Raw genomic sequence first — 21,009 nt, 5'->3', positions numbered from 1 at the left:
AAAAAAAATTCAAAGTCTCATTCATTGATACATTGATTGTGTAGTTTAGTTGTGCATTTGGAGAGGCCTAAAACAAAAAAAAAACCGAAATAAATAAATAAGAAAAAATAAAAATGAAAAAAAAAAGTGGACGTAAACCCAAAAGAATTAAAATTCGGTTTTATTTCTTAAGATTTATGCACTTTTAAATGGGGGAAAAAATTCGTTTTCTTTTTATTTTTTTGGAATGCAATTTAAAATTACTTTTAGAGTTATATATTTGAATTTTGTGGGTAACTGCAATTAATTTTTTAAGAAAGAAAATGAAAATGAAAAAAAAAAAAAATACCGAAAATAATTTGTGACGTTGTCATCGTAGATCATGCATATGAAGTTGAATAATTTACGAAAATTCAATTGATACGAACCAAAAGCCGAAGTAGATTTTAAAGAACAAAAAAACTTTTTCTTAACATCTATATTGTATGTATGTGAAGCAGATAAATTTTGTTAGAAAAGAAAGGCCCCAAAGGAATTAAAAAATATTATTTATTATTAATAATTTGAATTTATTTTGAATATTTCATTTAAATTTGTTCTTTTTTTTTTTTGTATTTTTCAAATTATCATTGAGCATGTTATAAAAATTTTTATTCTTTCTTTTATATTTTCACATTTATTTTTTTTTTTAATTTTTGATTTAAGCGCCGCGCCATTCAGTAAATTTATGTTTATTGATACCAAGCCTATATTCTTATACATAAAAGTATTTGAGGCATTAAAAAATATATGTATGTAGGTATATGTATGTGTGTGTGCCTACAAATAATAAAAATTAGTTTCGTTTTTCATGTTTTGTAGATTTTGCTAATAATAAATGAGTTTATTGATCTTGAAAATTGAACCTATCCAAATAAAATATAAGTGTATAAGAGTTTTACATAATGTACTCAAGGACTTTATTGTACGCATTTTATACTTATATACTTGACTCCTAATATTCTTGTATAACAAAACAATAAACTTTTTTCTATATATGTACATATGTACTAACATTCATTCATGATATTTTACATATAAAGTTAAATATATTTTTGTTATTTGTTGATAATAATTATTTTAGGGCTAATGAATTTTGGGTGCGATATTTTTCATTGTGTTTGTAATTTATTTTATGTACTATTTAATATACGCACATTGAGATCATCCTTTTTTTATATCCTCAATATAATAGTTTCTTTGAACTGAATCGTAAATTAATATTATTTATGTATTACAATATAAATATTATACAAAATATGATTTTCTCTAAAACACCTTAAGTCTTATTGGCAAAAATTCGCTTAAAATGTATTATAACGTTATACAGAGATATACTGAGGTTATAACAATATTTTACACCAATTTCAGCAATATTTCACTAAAATTTAATTTCCAAAATTTTATTGCGTTAAATAATTTTTAATAAGCATTTGTAAAATAGCTGATTTTGTTAAGTGCAATGCAATCTTTTAAAATCATATTATAATTTTGTGTTATAACACACCATTTTATATACTAACTTTGGCGCCAATAATTAATGCTGAAATTATTGAAAAAATATTTTCAGCAAATAATTAATTTGATTTTTATTTGGTTTTTATTATGATTTTAATTCTATTAAAAATAGAAAACGAATTTTAAAGAGAAAATCGCGGAGTCTTTTGACCTTCTTTAAAAAAGAAATTGTTATATGAAATATGCAATCCCGGAAGTTCCGGAATACCTATGAATATGATGTAAATGATTACGTATGAATTTAATTTTTTGAATAAATTTAATACTGAAAGTTAGAAAATATTTTTATGAGAAACATTGTAATTACAAAATATTATAATTGTTAAAAATTATTGTTCAAATACTCAAAATTATAAAAATTCGAACACGAAATTGGAAAATTTTTTAAACAAATTAAATGAAATTTAATTTTTTACATAAAATTTGAGTATATAACAAAAAAATTAAATTTTCTACATGATTTTAAGTGAATTTCAAGGACAATATCAAAAAAATATGTTAAATTTCTTACTTAATATAAAAAATATTTTTATATTTACATTCATAAAATATAAATAAAAATTAATTACGATAATAAATTTTATTTGTTTTCGAATTTTTATATTTTTTCTCTCTTTCTTATTCATAATCCCATTTTGTATACATTTTACTCATTTCTAATTCAAATAAAACTCTGCTAAATTTAGATTATAGTTTATTAAATACTTGTTTTTTTTTTAACTTTCTAGCTCTAAGAAAAAAATAGCCCCATAATTTTTTAAAATACATTTTTGTGTTTTTTCCTTTGAAAATTTTATTATGTCAATTAAAATTCAATTTAATTTTTTATTTTTATTTCATATTTTATTTTTTTAGGGATTATTAATAGAAAAAATAATTAATTAAACATAAAAAAATAGAAAATTTGTAATTGTTTTATAAAAAATAGAAAATCAATTAAAAACTATGAAAAACAAATTTTCTTTAACCTTTGTGTACACAGCCGACTATAACGTATGCTTTAGATAATTTTTGGTAGTTGTAGGATTTTTCTTTTTAAAAAATGAAAAATTTAACAAACAAAGTTGGAAATTAAAATTTTCAAATTTTTCATTCTTTTTTCTATACAGGGGTTTTAAGTCATCGACAGACAAAGATATACGTACTCAGATCGCCGTGAGACCTATCAATAACGGGAGACTTTAATCCAACCTAAAACGCACCTAATCTGGCCATAACGTACTAAAACAAGTCAAACTGGCTAGCTATTAGTTTTGATCTATTGCCCTTTTTTGGCTTTATTCCGTGAGAGAAGGCACTTTCTCTTCCAATCCCCTTCTCTTTTATACCAAAATTCCTTATTTCTTCACTTACTTTTGAAGACACACAAATCTCTATAAATGTCAGCATTGCGTACGTACCAACGAGCGACCCCACCATATTATAAAACCACCTTGTTCTGGAAAGTTTGTATTTGCTTTTTATGTGCTTGCTTAGCATAATCTCATAGCTGTACACTATATCACAGTAATTTTTCTAAATTTGCATTGTAAGTAGATCCGTACTTAAGGGTTAATTAAATTTCAAGAAATTTTCAATTAAATTTACTTATTTTTTATACTATTTTTTTTTTCCCATAATTTGTTGTACATTAATTTTTTTTTTTTTTTTTATTCGAATTAATAAAATTTGTTGCCATTCAACCCATAATATTTTGCCTATGGATATTTTAAATTTTATTATGTTTAATTTCTATATATCAAAAATAAAAAAATGATTCTTAATTTAAATTTTCATTTGAAAATTAATTTCTTTTTTTTTAATTTTTTTCTTTTTTTTTTCGTAATTTAAACATATTATGAAATTTAATTCATAAACCAATTGTGTTTAATCATTATGAAAGGCAAATTATTCAACAATACCATAATATTTTTTAATAAATTGAATTTTGATATTTTAAACATTTTAATTGATAGCTCTAGGAGATGCACGTCATACAATTTTATTCTTAAATTAGGAAGTGAATGTATAAAAAATAATTATAAACCACAATTATCGAATTGCAGCTAATAAACTAATCCTGTAATTTGCACACTCAACTAAATAACTTTCAACTACTACAATATGTGCTAGTAAAATTATTTAATTAATTACACTCGAGTCTTCTTAAAAAATTCAAAAATATTGTGAATTCTTAATAAAAACTTCCGCCAGTGCTCTTAAGAAATACCCACTTATTATAATTATTAAAAATAATAAAATTTAAAAAAATATTTTATCACACAAACCCCCTCGGGAAAATTACGCAATCTACACAACTAGTTTTTTTTCGTAATTCCTTAGTTCGCAAATTATATACGTAAAATGAATAAAACGTGACCTCGTTATCTATTTTCAAAAAAAAGAAAGAAATTTTTATTTTTTATATTTTAGTTTTAAAATATGTTAAATAAGAAATGTTTTAACGAAGAAAGAATAAAGTCATTAAATAAAATAATCTAGTTTAGTACACAAATAAGGAAGCACACACTTCAGCAAGGATTAAAATTTTCTTTGATGTCTGAATTTTGTCTTTGCAACTATAAAATATAAAAAATAATTATGATTGCTTCAATGAAAAAATGAATTTTTTATCCTGCACACTCAAAATATTTAAAAGTATACACCTGGACAAAAAAACTCTAAAAAATTGTAATTTTAAGTGTGGTTTTGCAATTATTTGTTTCGTTGGGGCTGTCACCTTACCTCTCCACTGTCTCATCCTTGTAGATTTTCAAAATCTTCACTTCATTTCCAGAAATTGGTTCCGTTACCTTTCCGGACCGAGATTCTTCCTATATATATTAGCCTCCTTAAATGCAAGGTTATTTTTAATTTATTTTTTATTAGTGAATTTTACTAAAAACTAACATTTTTGTTAGCACTGCAACTTCTTTGAAAACAATATTACTTTGAAAACCTCGTCATAATTTGAATTTTGGAAATGTATCAAGGCGATATTTTGGATGTTTTCTCTAAAATAATTTTAAAAACAAAAATCGTAATCGATCATGTTCCGCATCACATAATTATAATATTTCAAAATGAAATGTTCTTGTTTTTATCTTCCAATTGCAATTTTACAGGTTTCAAAAATGACATAAGCTCAAAATCTGTTTATTAACGTCTTGATACTGCTGCCATATAACAATCTCAATGGTAATCTTATTCGCATAGAAATTAATGTGTGTATTTGACATTGTCTACTTTTTGTACCCAAATATAAAGTTGTCGTGAATTAAATTTTTTCTCTGAGTGTATCATTTTCATATATGTGGATAGATTAATGTACATAAATGTGCACGTGTGTATGCAAAATTTTAATTTAAGTTTATTTTCTTAGTCTATATTTAAGGAAATATTTTAAATTGACAATACTTCAGAAAAAAATTTTTCAAACCTACTTTTGTAGACAATAAGAAATTTAAATTTTTTTACTCAAAATTTTAAAGGAGATCCTTGTAGTTAAAGAGCTTCGTATTTTTCATTATGTGGAAAAAATCGGCACAATTTGTTTGTTTTTTTAAAATTTTATAATGAAAAAGGAATAAATTCTTATTTCCCTTTATTACAATTAAAAATTAAAAAATTACACTGTATAATTTGGATAAAAATAAATTATTGTTTTTAAAATTTTGCTCTACCTTATTATTATTAATGACTGTATACAAATGAGTATAAATTTAATTTTCAAATTCATTGTAGATCTACATATTTTAAGAATGCCAGCCATTACAAATCTTACGTCTTATGAATTGCATTGACAATTGCATATATTTGAGTTTGCTTCAATATTGAACATATCCTATACAATCAGCCTAAGAGCTCAGTCAGATATTCGTTTCAATTCGTTTTAGCCGAATCCTAATCCGAATGAAATTGATTTTACAAATTGCGATTATTTAAAAAATCTTAAAATATTTTCATTTCCTTTTCGATTTTCAAATTTATTTTTCTTAACTTGATTTCTCTTTGACCTTTATTAACTCATTGATTGTCATTAAATTTGCAGAATTTTCAATATCAAATGAAATTTCATTGATATCGAAATTTTTTTTAAATAATCTTACATTGTTTAATTTTTATTGAATTCCATTTCCTTTTTTGTTTATCTAACACAACACAATATTTTACACATAAAAATATTTTTGAATTAATTTGAACTACAAAAAAAGTTTTCGATTAACATTTTCGATTTTTGCGTTTTTCGATACAAATTTCACAACTATAATTCGAAATAATGAAATTAAGGTCGAATTCCAAAGTACTATATGATTTGTGTTTATTATTGTAACTAAACAATATCAGAAGGGTTCGAAATATAGAAACTAAACATCTGTGTAATTTTTTTACAAACATATACTTCTAATCAGAACTCTTATATAATATTAACTTGAAATTACTAAGAAAAAAAAATATTGATTTCAGTGTAGACTCCCCCTATTTTTTCGCTATAGAGTTTAGATGCAGTACTCATTGTAGTTGTAATCGGTATTCAGTATTATTTTTGAACAAACAATAATAGCAATCAAATACGAAATCATATAGCCTACCTACATACATACACATACATATTACATAAAAAAAATTATAATTTATGGATGAATGAAAATTGAAATCGATTATGCATTCCCTACAAAAATAAATTTAAAAAAAAAAAAAAAATTAAATTATTTTTGTGTATCTACACTTTTTTTTCTGTTGATGTGGTTATGGTGTTTTTGAAAACAGCATTTTTATATAGCAAGTTGTTAATTGAATTACAAAAACAATTTTTTTTAACTATAGCGTTCAATTTGTCGGGGTTACCAAATTAAAATTTTAAATAGTGTTTCTTGCTGAATTATTTAAAAAGTCTCCTCTAAACATTTACAATTTTTACCTTCAAACTTTTCCAATCGCATTTTGACACATTTCAAATGTGAAGTTTAAATTCACTTCTTTTCTCGAACGCTTCATTTTTATAAATTTTTCATTGAAGGTCAAAGCAATATCTGTTATTATTAATAAATTAATTTGAAATCATTAAATTAAACATTATGGCTAACAAAAATGAGTAATATTTAATATTAAACCTGCTGCAGTTAGAGTGATTCACAATGACATCTTGTGAAAAAAAGAGAATGTTGTTAACTCACCCGACTATCGAACGGCAAAATAAGTGACATAGAGTAGATTATAAATGTTATGATGGCATTTTTCCCCCTAATCAAGCGGCTTCTATAAACTCAATAACAAAACGAAAAATTGAAAGTACAATGGTGGCATGTCACGGAGCCTTATGAATTATTCATCGATTAACCACTCAGTACAAAAATATTTCTGAGAAAACCAATTCTCATTACAGTTCGGTTACTCTTTTCAATTACAATTGCAATCCTAAAACAAATTATTAAAAACAAAAGAGTTATAAACATGTGACATAGGCAATTCATAATTTCAAAATTTTTAATGTTTACTCAAAAAACAAAAAAAAAATTAAAAACAAAGAGCAAAAAAAAAATTTTAATTTTCTCAATTTAACCCATAGTTACTCGCTTAGAAAAAAAAAAGTCGTCTCTAAACGATAAATTGTTTACAGAGCCGGTTCGTTGACCTCAAGATAAACACAAGGAGCCGGTATAAATTTTTGTTTTATTATTGTTCTCTTGTTTTTTTCTTTTTTTTTTGGTTGATGCCCAACTAATCCACATGATATTCAGCTTATTTATCTTTATCATTTTCATTTTTGCCGTCTCTACAACAAATTGTTCGGTTTTAGCTAAAAAATAAAAAACACAATGTGGCGTGCATCGTATATAGTGAAAAATTCTAAAAATATAAAATTAGAAAAAAAAGAAAATCTGAAATTCTAATTCATTTCATATTCAACACTCACTAAACATTATTCTCTTTTATTATTTATTATTAGAAATCTATGAATATTTTCGATTTAATGTAGTGTTAGTGCATATCCTTTTATTTTTCTAATAGTTTATCATGTACCTATATGTATATGTATACATAATATGAACGATTATGAAAAATGTGATTCGGGTTGATTACATTCTCTGATTTAAATTTAATTTATTGTAAAATATTACAACATGTACTTTAAATTTTGACATTATAATGAGTTGTTGTCATTAATCTTGAACTCATTTTTATTTTTATCCGGAATATTCTTCTAATAATGTTGCATGAACATAAATATAGTTTTACATTGTTTTTGTTCAGTGTCGCAAAGGGTTCCCCATTTTGAATACTTTCTTAATTTTTTAGAAAGAAATTAAATTATTATACTAATGCTTGCAAGTGACATCTTGTGGTGCATTTTAATAAATATTTGACATTGTAACAAAATTTGTAACAGGTTTTGCATCACTGAAATATTTATAAATAAACTACTTCCATTTACTCTCATTAAACACTCAAATAGTAAACAAACACTCTCTCAGAAGTACATAACACCAAATTTACAGGTACGTACATATTAAATTTTTTGTTTTACAGCACTGGTTTTATTTTATTTTTTTTTTTTTTTTTTAATAATTAAAATTCAAATTATGTTAAAATTATTTTTAAATTCAGGGTATATTCAATGGTATATTTATGATACTGAAAAATAAATCATTGTTAACGGGTAAAACCAATCATGAGTCATGATTTGATATATGAGTAATTATTTACCACATCTTATGATGTGGTGCAGCATTTAACGAATTAAAAGGTGGGGGAAATTATTTATTTTATTATGCATAGGTGTAAATAGAAACTTATACTTTATATAACAATAACTTATTTTATATACTATTAAAGTTTTATAGTTTACATTATATATATGTATATGTAATAATTATGTGTTAATTAAATGTTGAATTTTAAATAAAATTCATTGTATTCTCACTTAACTAACACACTGACAACCAGATAGATAGTATTTTTTTAATTGTATAGCAAAAAATTTAAAAATTTTTTTGATAACAGAATCGAACGACCACGAGTACATAACATTTAAAAAACGAACATAACCGAGCAGTGACATTTATCTTTTCCCTATATACATATGCCTGAATTTAATTTATTCTGAATTAAAAATTTTCAGGCTTCTGTGATATGCAGCCCACGCCAAATACAAAAATATGAGAAACAAATCTTAAAATAGTCGAAAAAAAGCATTGTTTAATAGAAATTATATTTGGAATAGTAGATAAATACTTAGAGCCTTTCGTCCGCTTAAATTTCAAAAATCAACCGATTGCAGTCCTGTATAATTTATCGATTTTTATTAATTTATGTATGGCAATTCCATTATGTCTTGCCACTTTTATTTATTATAAATAATTACTGTAGGAAACAGGTGACATAAACAATATCTTAAATTACTTAAATTAAAATAGTAACCTACATAATCGAATAATATCAGTGATTAACTAAAATTAAATTAATTTAAAAAAATAATTCTAACTACATATTGACATTGATATTAAGTAGAACAAAGTAATTTTCTGTAAACTATTAAAAAAAAAATTTTTTTTTTAAATTCTCAAATCTAGGGAATTTCTTTTTTTTTTCATAAATATTGCTATAATAATATCTTTGATTGCATCATATAAATACTTGCATGATGTAAATTTAAATTTCAACTATAAATTATTTTGAAAACAGAAAAAAAAAATTCATAGATTAGAATTGTCTGTTATATTCATTTTAGTAATGTTAGCATAGGTTCATAATTATTAAAGTACACGCCACAATTTTACTTATTATTCAAAATTTAAATATTTAAAAGCACTTATATATTAGTATATATAGTGTTTGATTATCTTTCAATGAAAAACTTTTCCTTATAATTTAATTTTTTATTTAGCACGTATTACAGTTTTTTGTTTTTTTTTTTTTTGCAAAAATTTAGGTCATTACCTTCTAAAGTTTTTACTGAAAACGCAAGGGAATATACTGTAATACAAAATATAGCGTTCTAATATAATCTACTCTTCTAATATAATCTCAAATTTAATTAATAAAATATTCATTTTTCCTTCGCGAAAAAAAACAATATTAACAAAAATATAGAAAGAAGCAAAACAAGCTCTTGTTGTCTTCTTCTTCTCCTTTTCTGTTCCACTAATATTTTTTCTTTCATAGAAATGACATGAAATACAATGTTAGTTTAATTATTTCATTATCCTTCATTTTCTTATTATATACTACTAACGCCACCTACTTACCTTAACACTAAAATTCTACCACAGTAACTGTCATACCATTTCTTACTATATTTGATTTTGTTCTTTTTTTTTTCATTTATTTTGCTTTTATATAAAATTTTTTTTTTTAGCAACAGTTTATAATATTTAGGTGTGGTTATCGTAAATAAATTTCAGAATAATAAAATGTTGACATACATAAGTCAACAACAAAATTTTCAAGTAAAAATCAAATCACATACTTATATATAGATAAAGCCTAACTATACGCCTCTACACTTATGTATATGTATAAATAGAAAATGAAAGTTTCAGTTCAAATATGAATTTTCCAAATTGTAAATTTAAGAACCAATCCTCTAAAACGAAAAACAAGAAGAGCTATAAAAATAGAAAAACATGCGAAACTCTAAAACTATAGTAAATTTATCATTTACTAACCAGCACTCATACTCATAAATGGAGGCCATCCTGTTATACTCCTAAATTCATTAATATTCTTCTAACCTATCATACCACAATGCAAAAAACGATATACTTTTTAATATCGGAAATTTTTTAAAGCACAAGGGAAAGATAAGAATTAAATCATTTTCGCGTCACAATTTTCGCGAATTCATTTCTTTTTTTGTTTTTCTTTTGCTCTCTTTATTGTTATTTTACTTGTTTGTTCTTTTATTAAATTTAGGTTTTCATTTTAATATTCTTATCTCGAACAAAAAATTAAAAAGCAAAAAAAATAAAAACAACTAAAGCACACAAAAGTTAAACATTAAAAAATAAAAATGGCAAACAAAATGGCAAGCGAAAACTGTTGTCGGTTATGTGATGTGGAAAAATAATATTAAAATGTTTAACATACAAACACACACATGCATAAAAATTTATGTTTTCAATAATAGTCCTTAACCTAGAAAAAGTACAAAAAGCTAAAAACAAAATAAAAGTAAAAAATTTTTATTATAAATTTTTTTTCTCTGTGTGGTGGGTGCTCACTATAGATGGCATGATATAAATTCACAAGTCATAAAATGCATATGTAAACAATGTGATATTCAACACACTATAAAGTCTTATAAATAAGACTTTCGTCTTATATTTTTGACTTTGCTTGAATTTTCAAAAATACGTTATTATCGTGAAAATGAACAAATCGATGAAAAAATAAATTTCGATATTCGATTGCAAGTATCATCGTCTTGTAAAATCGATTAATGCCAAATATTTAAAAATTGTTTGATAGCTGGTTTGTTATTATAAACAAAGATTTCTCAATACAATTTAAAAGCCCACTTCTCTTAGAATTAATATAATTCCAATTGAAAATATGGACCTGGACTTAGTATAAAATTGAATTTTAATCTCATTATTTACTATTATTTTAATTTTCTCTCGAAATTAATAAAAAACATTATTTAGATCTTTTGTTGAGTTAAAGTAGTAAAGACAATATAATCAGGGAGGTGTAAACTCTACCGCTATCAAATACAGTTTTTGATAGCAGTACAGTTTACACCACCATTGTTAACTATTTAAGAGAATAAAATATAAAGTCTTACATAATTTTGGCTATTAACATTTTGAATCATACACAACCCTGCAAATTTTCAGTAATAAAATTATGGTGCGCGCACTGTACATTAAAATTATATTAAAAAATTAAATATTTTTTAATTTAATTTTTAAAATTAAATTTATTTTATAGTCGTAAGCCTTCTATATTCAACATGATTTCATTTTTTTTATGTATGACAATTCATGGTTAAATTTTAATATAATTCTCATAAGATAATTTGTTATTTTTGGTTCTCTATACAATATTATGCTAATCTCATTGGGACTTTTGTCGTATTTCATTCTCAATTCAATTTATACGTATACTATATAAATTAAATTTGTTTCGCTCGATAGGAGACTGATAATAATATTATTAAATTTATATATATATATGTCTACGTCTTATATACATATATATATACATAAAAAATATATATGTGTATATGTTTTCCATAATGAGATCCACGTGGACTTTCTTGTGGCAGCCTTAATGGATTTTAATTGAGTTAATAATAATATGTGTAAAAAAATAAAAAAAGAGAAACAAGTATTTCTTTTCCGAATATGTTTTGCTTTTTTCTTTGTCTCTTTCTTATTTTTCTTATGTCTTAAAAATTTCTTTATCGCGCGCGATGATGCAAACATCAAGAAAAATCGTTATTATAAAATACAGCTGTACCTTAAGGAAATACAAAATTATTGTATACAAACATACATTATAGTATTCTACACACATACATGCATAAGTATGTGAAGAGTATGTAATTTATACATATACATACATACGTATATAGATTTATCTGTTTATATTTTATTCTTTATTGTCAAGGTTTCTAGAGGGAAAACTTTTTCATTAAAAAAACACAAAACAAAAAAAAAAAAAGAAAAATTGAAAATTTTATTTTACTTAAAAGACCTTGACGAGGAAGTGTTCTTACTCGTATTTTTATTTTTTGATAATTTTTGTTTTTCTTTTTATTTTTTGTATTAAGGAATTGCAAAACTGAATTTTCGCGCTAAATACATTGTTCATTATTGTGTTATAATTTTCTACACCTTATTTTCTTAAAGCAGGAACATTTTATAGCAAGGATATTCATGTAATTTCACTATCGGTGTAAAATAAAATCAAAAATACTCTTAAATTATATACTGGGTTTCATAGTTTAGTCTAAGAAAATATTTCGGTGCAAGTGTCTGACAATAATTTTCATAAAACCTCAAATAGATGCTTTTAATTTGTCCGGTTACGTCAGATGTGGTACGAATTCTTAATATGTTTTTTGCTTAAAAAAAATCAAATTCATATTTAGAAATTTGTACTTATTTATTTGCCTAATTTCAGGCTTTTATACAGTTGAAAATTTTATTTTTTGTGGAAAATCAAAAATATTTGATATTTTCTAATAAAAATTTGCAGAAAATTTAAATTTATATTAATTTTTAATAAATATTGCCTACTTCTAGGTTCTACCAATACATTTTATTCTCAAATCACTACAATGTTAATGAGCATGATAATAACAATACCTGAATTTATTAAAGGAAGAACTACCAAATCCAAATAACTCTTTAAAATAAATTCTTCTCTGTTCACATAAAAGGAAGATTCCCAAGATTGTCAAGATTTGTACATTTTTTTTTTACTATCAAATACGTAATTACAAAAAAATATTCCTTATATTCCTTACAAGTATTAGCAAATATAAAAGTAATAATGAAGAAACAGAAAGATAATGAGAATTTTTAAGAGTAACCAAAATACTCGTCATAATATAGGAAAAAGTAAATCCAAAAGTGGAGGCTTTGTTATAACTGATAAAATTCAATTGTGATACAATACAATTGAAAATCATTTGGACAAAATTTTTTTTTTTTTAGAGAAAGTTAAACAAAAAGCTAATGGAATTTTTGTACTAGCACCAGAATTTCGCATTTAAGTCAAAAAAAATGCAAAATATTTTTTTGGATGTTCCGAAAATATAAATTTAATTTGTAAATTATTATTCTGAAAATAGCAGTGAGATTGAAGCTTAATCAAATTAATTTCAAGCCACAAACTTATATTAGCACTATTATACTGCCTCAAAGATAAATGAGTACAATTCGATTTTGCTGATTCAAATACTAGAAATTTTAATTTATTTAAAAAAACCCTAAAACCATAATTTCAATAAATAAAATAAATTCTATATCTTATTGTATAAGGAATCAACATTTTTTTTAAAATAAATGAAGCCCTTATACTATAAAATATAATTGGCGTCTTAAGATGGTTTTATATTTTAGTATTATAGTTTTATGTATGCTAATGGATCTCTATTATTCTACATACTTTTTTTGTTGAATTCTCATACAAATTTTTAAATACACACATGTACAAATTGTGTAAAACTATATATAAACACAAAAAATATCTATAACTAATATTATTTACTTTAACATTGTTTCACGTTCAACAGTAATAACATTCCAGGATACAGAAAAAAAAAACATGAGTTTAGAAATAGAAAATATTTAGTTATACTTTATAAAATAAGGAAAAGAAAGTGAGAAAAACTTGTATATAGCTATTGTATTATGGCATAAAATTTGAAAGACGTTAAAAAGACGTTAAGAGTTAAATTTTTAATGGATTAAAGAGTATAGTATGGTATGTACATTAAATTTTCCGTAAAACTTAAAAGAGAAACATATAGATTATTGTGAGACTACCCAAAACAGAAAAGTTAAAGTAATAAAGAAATTTAAATTTTATGTTTATTAACATTTTCTCTAAGAAAATTTAATTTAAAATTAATTTTAATATTCTATGAGAAATTTATTACCTGAGTACATATATAAAATTTTTAAGGAACTCAGCTCAATGATTCTGTATTTTGTACATTATGTCATTTTTTTTTTTTTTTTGATGATATAAAATTTAAGGATATTATAGCCCGATTCGTTCTAAGCAACCATACTTTTTATTCAATATCTTGAGCTTTTCAGATTTTTCAAGAAAATGACCTCATATGAGAAAAATAGCGAGCATTTGTTTAGTATACACTTAAAATAGAAATAATATACACTTAAAATGAGACAGAATTTTTGTTGAATTTTGAAAGCTCATAGACCAGCAAATTAGAACGTTTGAAATTATGAGCATAACATGCATTAAATTTCAACGAATACTAATCCCACCTTATTTATTTTTAATAGACTAGAAAATCATATAAATAAGAGCCAATCTAAAATCAATTATTAACTAATAGAAGAACAATGTCTTAAAGAAGTCAATTTATACATTACAAACCATAGCATATGATGTACGTGCATCGTTAATAGGAAGTCTCAAGAAAGAGGGAAAGTGACTCATATAACTTTTATTCGTACACTTAATTAGACGTCTGACACAAGTTCGTAAGAGATATTTAATGAAAAATTCAGATTAAGCATTGTTCTACACAGCTTTTTGTTTAAAGCTTTCCGAACATTTCGATCATACCATTTGCGGCCAGAGAAACTCCTGACCTAAATGGCATATTATGTACTTATAGCCAATTTACTTGTTTTTTTAAATCCAAATTTTAAAAATGAATTTCCTTAAAAAGGAATTCAAGTTATCCCCAATTTGAACAAAAAATTTATGTTAAACGATTATGGGAAAGGTTAACTAAGGTTATAATTCATATTTTATGGATTTTTTTATTTGAACTTAAAAATATTCCAAAAATTTTTACAAGCACTAACAAAAATATTAATATTTAATTTATAAAAAAAAAAAAACCAACTATAAATTTTATTTTTCTATCTCTTTCTTACCTTTAATATTAGCAACATTTCATAAATTATGTGTAACTAACATAGTATTGATAACGTTAGCGAAAATGAAAAAAAAAAATCTAGATTTTATTTTTATTATTATTCTGTTATACATAGTTATCGCAAATGTACGTGTTCAGTATTATGTTCTGCATACTGAACACCTACATTTATCTACCAATCTTACCTTCCTACAATGTTGTGTACTACATACATATATTCCTATCACAATAAAAATGTTAAATTAAATCATCATTATCACAATTATTGCTATTATTATAATACTATCATCATCAATGTTATATGATATTAAATATAATGACAATCAATATCATCGAACAGTTATAATATTTATACAGAATGTTAGAATAAAATCAAATAAAAGGTACACATAGCAATTTTTAGCATACATACATACATGCATATATATTACCTATAAGTGTATGTATATGTACAATTGAATATGCGTATGTGTGTACTGATATAAAAATTATGATTATTAATGTTAAAGTTGCGTTCTTATATTGTTTGTTCGATGTCACTTGAATTTAAAAATTGAAAAGAAATAAAAATGAAATAAAAACAAAAAAAAAACAAACTAAGTATTAAAGAAAAAAAAACATTATATTATTTTTTCAGGTGTGTTTTCATACCTTTATTGTTTTAATATGCTACTGTTATTGTTAACTGTGTTGTTATCGTTATACGATTTTTTATTTTTCGCTATTATGAAATTCTCCCTCATTTTTATATTATATTCCTATATTAAATCAACTTGTTACTAGTTCTATGTAAAACTGAAAATTTGCTGAACATTTAAAAATGTCAATTGATTTTTTTTTTGTTATCGTATATCTGTTCTTATTTTTGCTTTTACTATAAAAATAAACGTGATTAATAGCAGGAAAAAAAACTTTCAATAATAAGAATGACAATGTCTTTTTGAAATGCAACAATAAAATGAAGAATGAAATATTTCTACGATCCCATAATATTATATATAAAATTAATAATAATTCTATTACACCCTTCAACTTATATAAACATGTAAAATATAAAAATTCACCATCCCAAAATATATTCAACATTACTATATACGAGTACAAAAATTTGCCTAATTTCAATAATTATAAACAAAGAAACTAAATATTAAATTTTCAAATCAATTATAAATGCTTTTGTATTTATGTTATTCAATAAATTCATTCAGAATTAAAATATTTATAGAATTTCTCATTATTAAAATTGTTGTTATTGTATTTTTCATATTTATTTTATTTATTTGTTATTTAAACTTAAAAAAATTTGACAATCAAGTACAGGTATTCCTCATTTAACGTAATTTTTTGGGACCCACAATTTCCTACGTTAACTGAAATTACATAACTGAAAATACACAAATCAGAAGTAGGAACATTACAGCTTTAGAAATGGCAACATGTATATATTACTAGTGGTACCACTTGTCAAGTGTTCCTAAATTTTATGAATTGATAGCTTTAGAAATAACAAAATGTTTTTTTTATTATACGTACAACTTTTAAGGTCTTGCCAAAGGTGTTTTTTCTTAAAAAAAAAAAAAGAAGTTGAAAAAAAAAATTACGATAAGCGATGGAGAAATTTACGATAATTGAAATAATGTCGCTAAAAAAAATCTATACGGTATTTCGCTTACCGTAAAATACATAAAAAGAATGTACGTTAAGCGAAGGAGACCTGTATTATAGTTTTCTTGAAATTCCAATATGCTATGTTTCACAATGTGTACGTATATATGTATGTAAGTAAATATGTATAACACATATTAAACATAATATTGTTACCGTAAACTGGATATATTGTCTAGAATCTACACATTAAAAAGTCATAATTAATATGGAACATGTCCCTAATATAAACGCTCACAATATACATACATAAATACCGTATTTTTCCATTCTATTTAAATATGTATCGTATCGTATATCGTATAAAATGTCGATCTTACATATTAAAATATTTCTACAATCCCATAATATTATGTATAAAATTATGTATAAAACAAATTTGACGTATATGTCAAAGAAGTAATCAAAATTTATTTAAAAAAAAAAATAAGAAATAGATTTTGAATTTTTAATTCAAATTAATTTTAAAATTTGTAAAGGATAAAAATAATATAGTTTTATAAATTTCCACCAATTCTATTGTTATTTAAAGAATTTTATTTAAAACAAAAATTTTATTCTTTCATTTAATTTTAGCTTTTTCAAAGCCAAGTAATCAAGATGAACCCGAATATATGCATGATGAAGATTATGATGAAGAAGAAGAACAAGCTCCACCTGAAAATAAATCAACTGAAAATATTGCAACTGATACTGTAACTCAACCACCATATTTTCCAAGTCCACATGAAAAATATCATATTAAATTAGGATCAGATGCTGAATTAAAATGTTCTGCTAAACAATTAACAGGTTCGTATTATTATTATTGTAAAAAAATTGCTAAAAAATTAAATATTTTTCTTTTATTTTTTTAGCAACAAATGTTATTTTATGGTATAAAGATACAAATGTTATTTCAAATGGTAAACAATTAACAAGTGGAGAAGGTCATTTTAAAATATTAAGTGATTATTCATTATTAATACAAAATGCAACACATGAAGATGGTGGAAATTATTATTGTGTTGTTTTACCAAATGATATTAAATTACATGTTGAAGTACAGATTGATGAAGAAGAAACAAGCCCAGAAGAACAACAAGCACCACCAGCTGAACATAATCAAGCTAGTCAAATTGGACAACAAGCTGTAACTGAAACAAATCCAAGTGAAAATGGATGTAATGGAAAAATTAGTCAATCAATTATTCTTACATTAATAACAATTACATTAACATCAGTATTAAGGATATGAATTGATTTTCAAAAAAAAATCAATGAGTATAATAATTATATCTACATATAAATAAAAAGAAAAACACAATTAATTAAAAACAAAAATGTACGGACATTTCAAAAAAAAAACAAATTAAATAGATTTTATTTCAAATAATTGCAATATAGAAAAGAATAATTAAAAATGCCATAAAAATAAAAAATAAAAAGTGAACGCAGAATAAAAATTCTTAATAATTTGAAGCATGTAAAAAAGAGCAAAACAAAAAACAATTTTTTAATATAAAAAAATTATGAGAAAACTTTATCATCTTTCTATAGATATATTTGTAGCCAGCCAATACACAATATTGTATAAATTAATGGAAAATTTTTAGAAAAAGATTTACAAATATCTACCCACCATTAACATTATGATTTTAAAAGGTTCTGTCTCAACTATTAATTACATAACTTTTTTTCTCTGCCAATTTGTTCAGGTTTTCAATTCTTTCATTTAATTTTTTAAAAATTTTGCTAGTTACTGTTAAATTAGTATTAGATTAGATTCTTAGAATAACACATTTTGGCTCTTTTATTAAAAATTTCTAATTTTTATAATTAAAAATATTATTAGAGAACTTAGAAAATCTACCATATTATACAATAATTGCTAAAATAATTTAAAAATATTAATATTTTTTTTGAAATAATTAAATTTTTTTTTGAATATTTAATAATAAATAATTAATTATAAAATTCTATAAACGTCATAGCTTCTTAAATGAACACAAATTTGTATGAAATAAAATTTATAATTAAAACTGCGTCACTCTTTGAAACAAAATATAATGAAGAATTTAATTCAACAATATTATAAATTTTTTCTTAAATTTATATTCCAAAATTTAAAAAATACAAGAAAATCATTTCATAACTTGCTTATGAAAATTCATATAGTAGCTGCTAATATCTAAAAAAAAAAATAAATTGCAATGTCCGTCAAAAAAACATTAAAAAAATGTTAAAATTTTTTATGTTACAAGAAAAACCAATTAAAATTTCATTAAATTCAAAATTTCGGAATTTTGTAAAAAACAACAAATTTTATTTTTGATATTTAAAATTCATTTAAATCATGGATGTCAAGACTTTTGAAACTATGGGCCAATTTCCAATATTCTGTATGACAAAAGGGCCACAAAATAAAACAATTAATTCAATTTTTAAGTTGTATAAACGTTTATTTATTTTTTATTAGAAGTACTGTGAGCTGAGTGACACTGCTTCTGTTGAACAAGTCTTAAAATATTGGGTTGCATATTTGTAGTAGCCAATCGTAGAATTGCAAGTAGATTATCATAATAAAACCATAATAATATTTTAACAATTCGTTTTAGAGGGCCGCACCAAAATAAGAAAATGGCACGGGCCGCACTTTTGACATCCATGATTTAAATCATAATTTTTTTTTCTTATTTAAAAATTTTAACAAAAAAAATAATATTGTTTCAATTTTAATTTTCTTATTTTTCTTCTTAAATATTTTAAAAAAATAAAATGTTTGTTGAGCAAATATATTAATTAATTTTAATTATTAAATATTAAAAAAAATAAAAATATTGTAAAGAAATTCTATTTTAAATTATGTATAATAAGTAAGAAGAAAAGAAAAAAAAAATTCAAAAATAAAATAATAATTAAAATTAGAATTTAAGTTTGAAAATACAAAATAAAAAATTGAATTAATAGAAACACAAAAAAAATAAAAATGATCAAAAACAAAAATATAAGTGAATTGAATTTGTCAGTTTGTAATGCAACGATTTTTTCTAAATATTTAAATGTAAAAATGCAAAAAAGGCAAAATTAATATTTTTAAATAAGACATTAAACATTCAAAATTACATAAATAAAATATAACAAGATTGTAAAGAAATAAAATGGAAATAAAAATAGAATCCTGATCTCTGACATTGGAATTATTAAAATTATGAATTTTTCTGAAAATTAATTCTTAAATTCATGTAAAAAATTAAAATTTTTTTCCAATATTTTACTGAAATTTTTATAATCCGATTCCGAATTAGTCTTTACTAATTATTTTTTATTTGAAAATCAATATTTTAAAAGGTTTTTAACAATTAATTATAACAAAATTTCATCCTATAAAATTGATCCTATAAAATTTTTATATGAAAAAATAATTTCACTATAAAATTATTTTAATTCCACAATGTAATTTATGATTTATTTCATTACAATGAATGAATGAATGAAAAAATAATTATAAAAATTGTAAAATATTATTAAATTTCGAAAATTATAAATTTGGCATTGAAATTTCAAAAGAAAATGTTCAATATTAGTTTTTAATTTTTCAAAATTATTTAAATTAATTAAATTTTTTTTTTTTTGGCACGTCCTTAAAATGTCATAAAATTTTAAATTATTATTTACGTATTTCAATCAAAAGTATATATATACATACAGAATAAATTCAATTACAACTTATATAAAATATTCAAATATAATATAAATAAAAATTTATATATAATTAATAAAAAAAAATATATTGAAAAAATTTAATTAGAAATTCAAAAAACAAAAAAAAAAAAAAACAATTAAATTATTTATAAAAAATATAATTAAATAATATAAATAAACCATAAATATATAAATATTATGTAGAATTAATAATATAAATGTAAATTAAATTATTTAATAATAATATATTTAAAAAAAAATCTTATTGTAATTATTATAAATTCTATACAATATATATATATAATAATTTTTATTTTAAGAATTTAATAAATTGCAAAATATTTTTTTTTTTTATTTTAATTTTATGTATAAATTTTTTTCCAAAAAATTCATAAAAACATTTCATTTGAATTATTAAATAATTTAATTTGAAATATATAAACTATTTTTTTATATTAATATTTTAAATAATTTGTATTCTCCGCTTTAAATAAATAAATAATAAGAAATTTTTAATAAAATATAAATAAATATATTGAAATAAAATAAAATAA

General features: G+C 22.5%; 1 protein-coding gene across 1 annotated transcript; it reads left to right on the top strand.

Moving 5' to 3' along the window:
* The first annotated feature begins 16,864 nt into the window (after positions 1-16,864).
* Positions 16,865-18,128, top strand: LOC129606644 (uncharacterized). The gene is made up of 3 exons (XM_055517058.1): positions 16,865-16,868; positions 17,348-17,563; positions 17,629-18,128. Exons 1-3 carry the CDS (start codon positions 16,865-16,867, stop codon positions 18,006-18,008), a joined length of 600 nt encoding a protein of 199 aa, XP_055373033.1. The 3' UTR covers positions 18,009-18,128.
* Positions 18,129-21,009: the final 2,881 nt, after the last annotated feature.

Source organism: Condylostylus longicornis, unplaced genomic scaffold (assembly GCF_029603195.1).
Source record: "Condylostylus longicornis isolate FDR11 unplaced genomic scaffold, ASM2960319v2 ptg000020l, whole genome shotgun sequence".
NCBI classification, from domain to species: Eukaryota; Metazoa; Arthropoda; class Insecta; order Diptera; family Dolichopodidae; genus Condylostylus; species Condylostylus longicornis.
The sequence above is the reverse complement of the archived record's forward strand: the minus strand, read 5'-3'. Positions and strand labels throughout refer to the sequence as shown.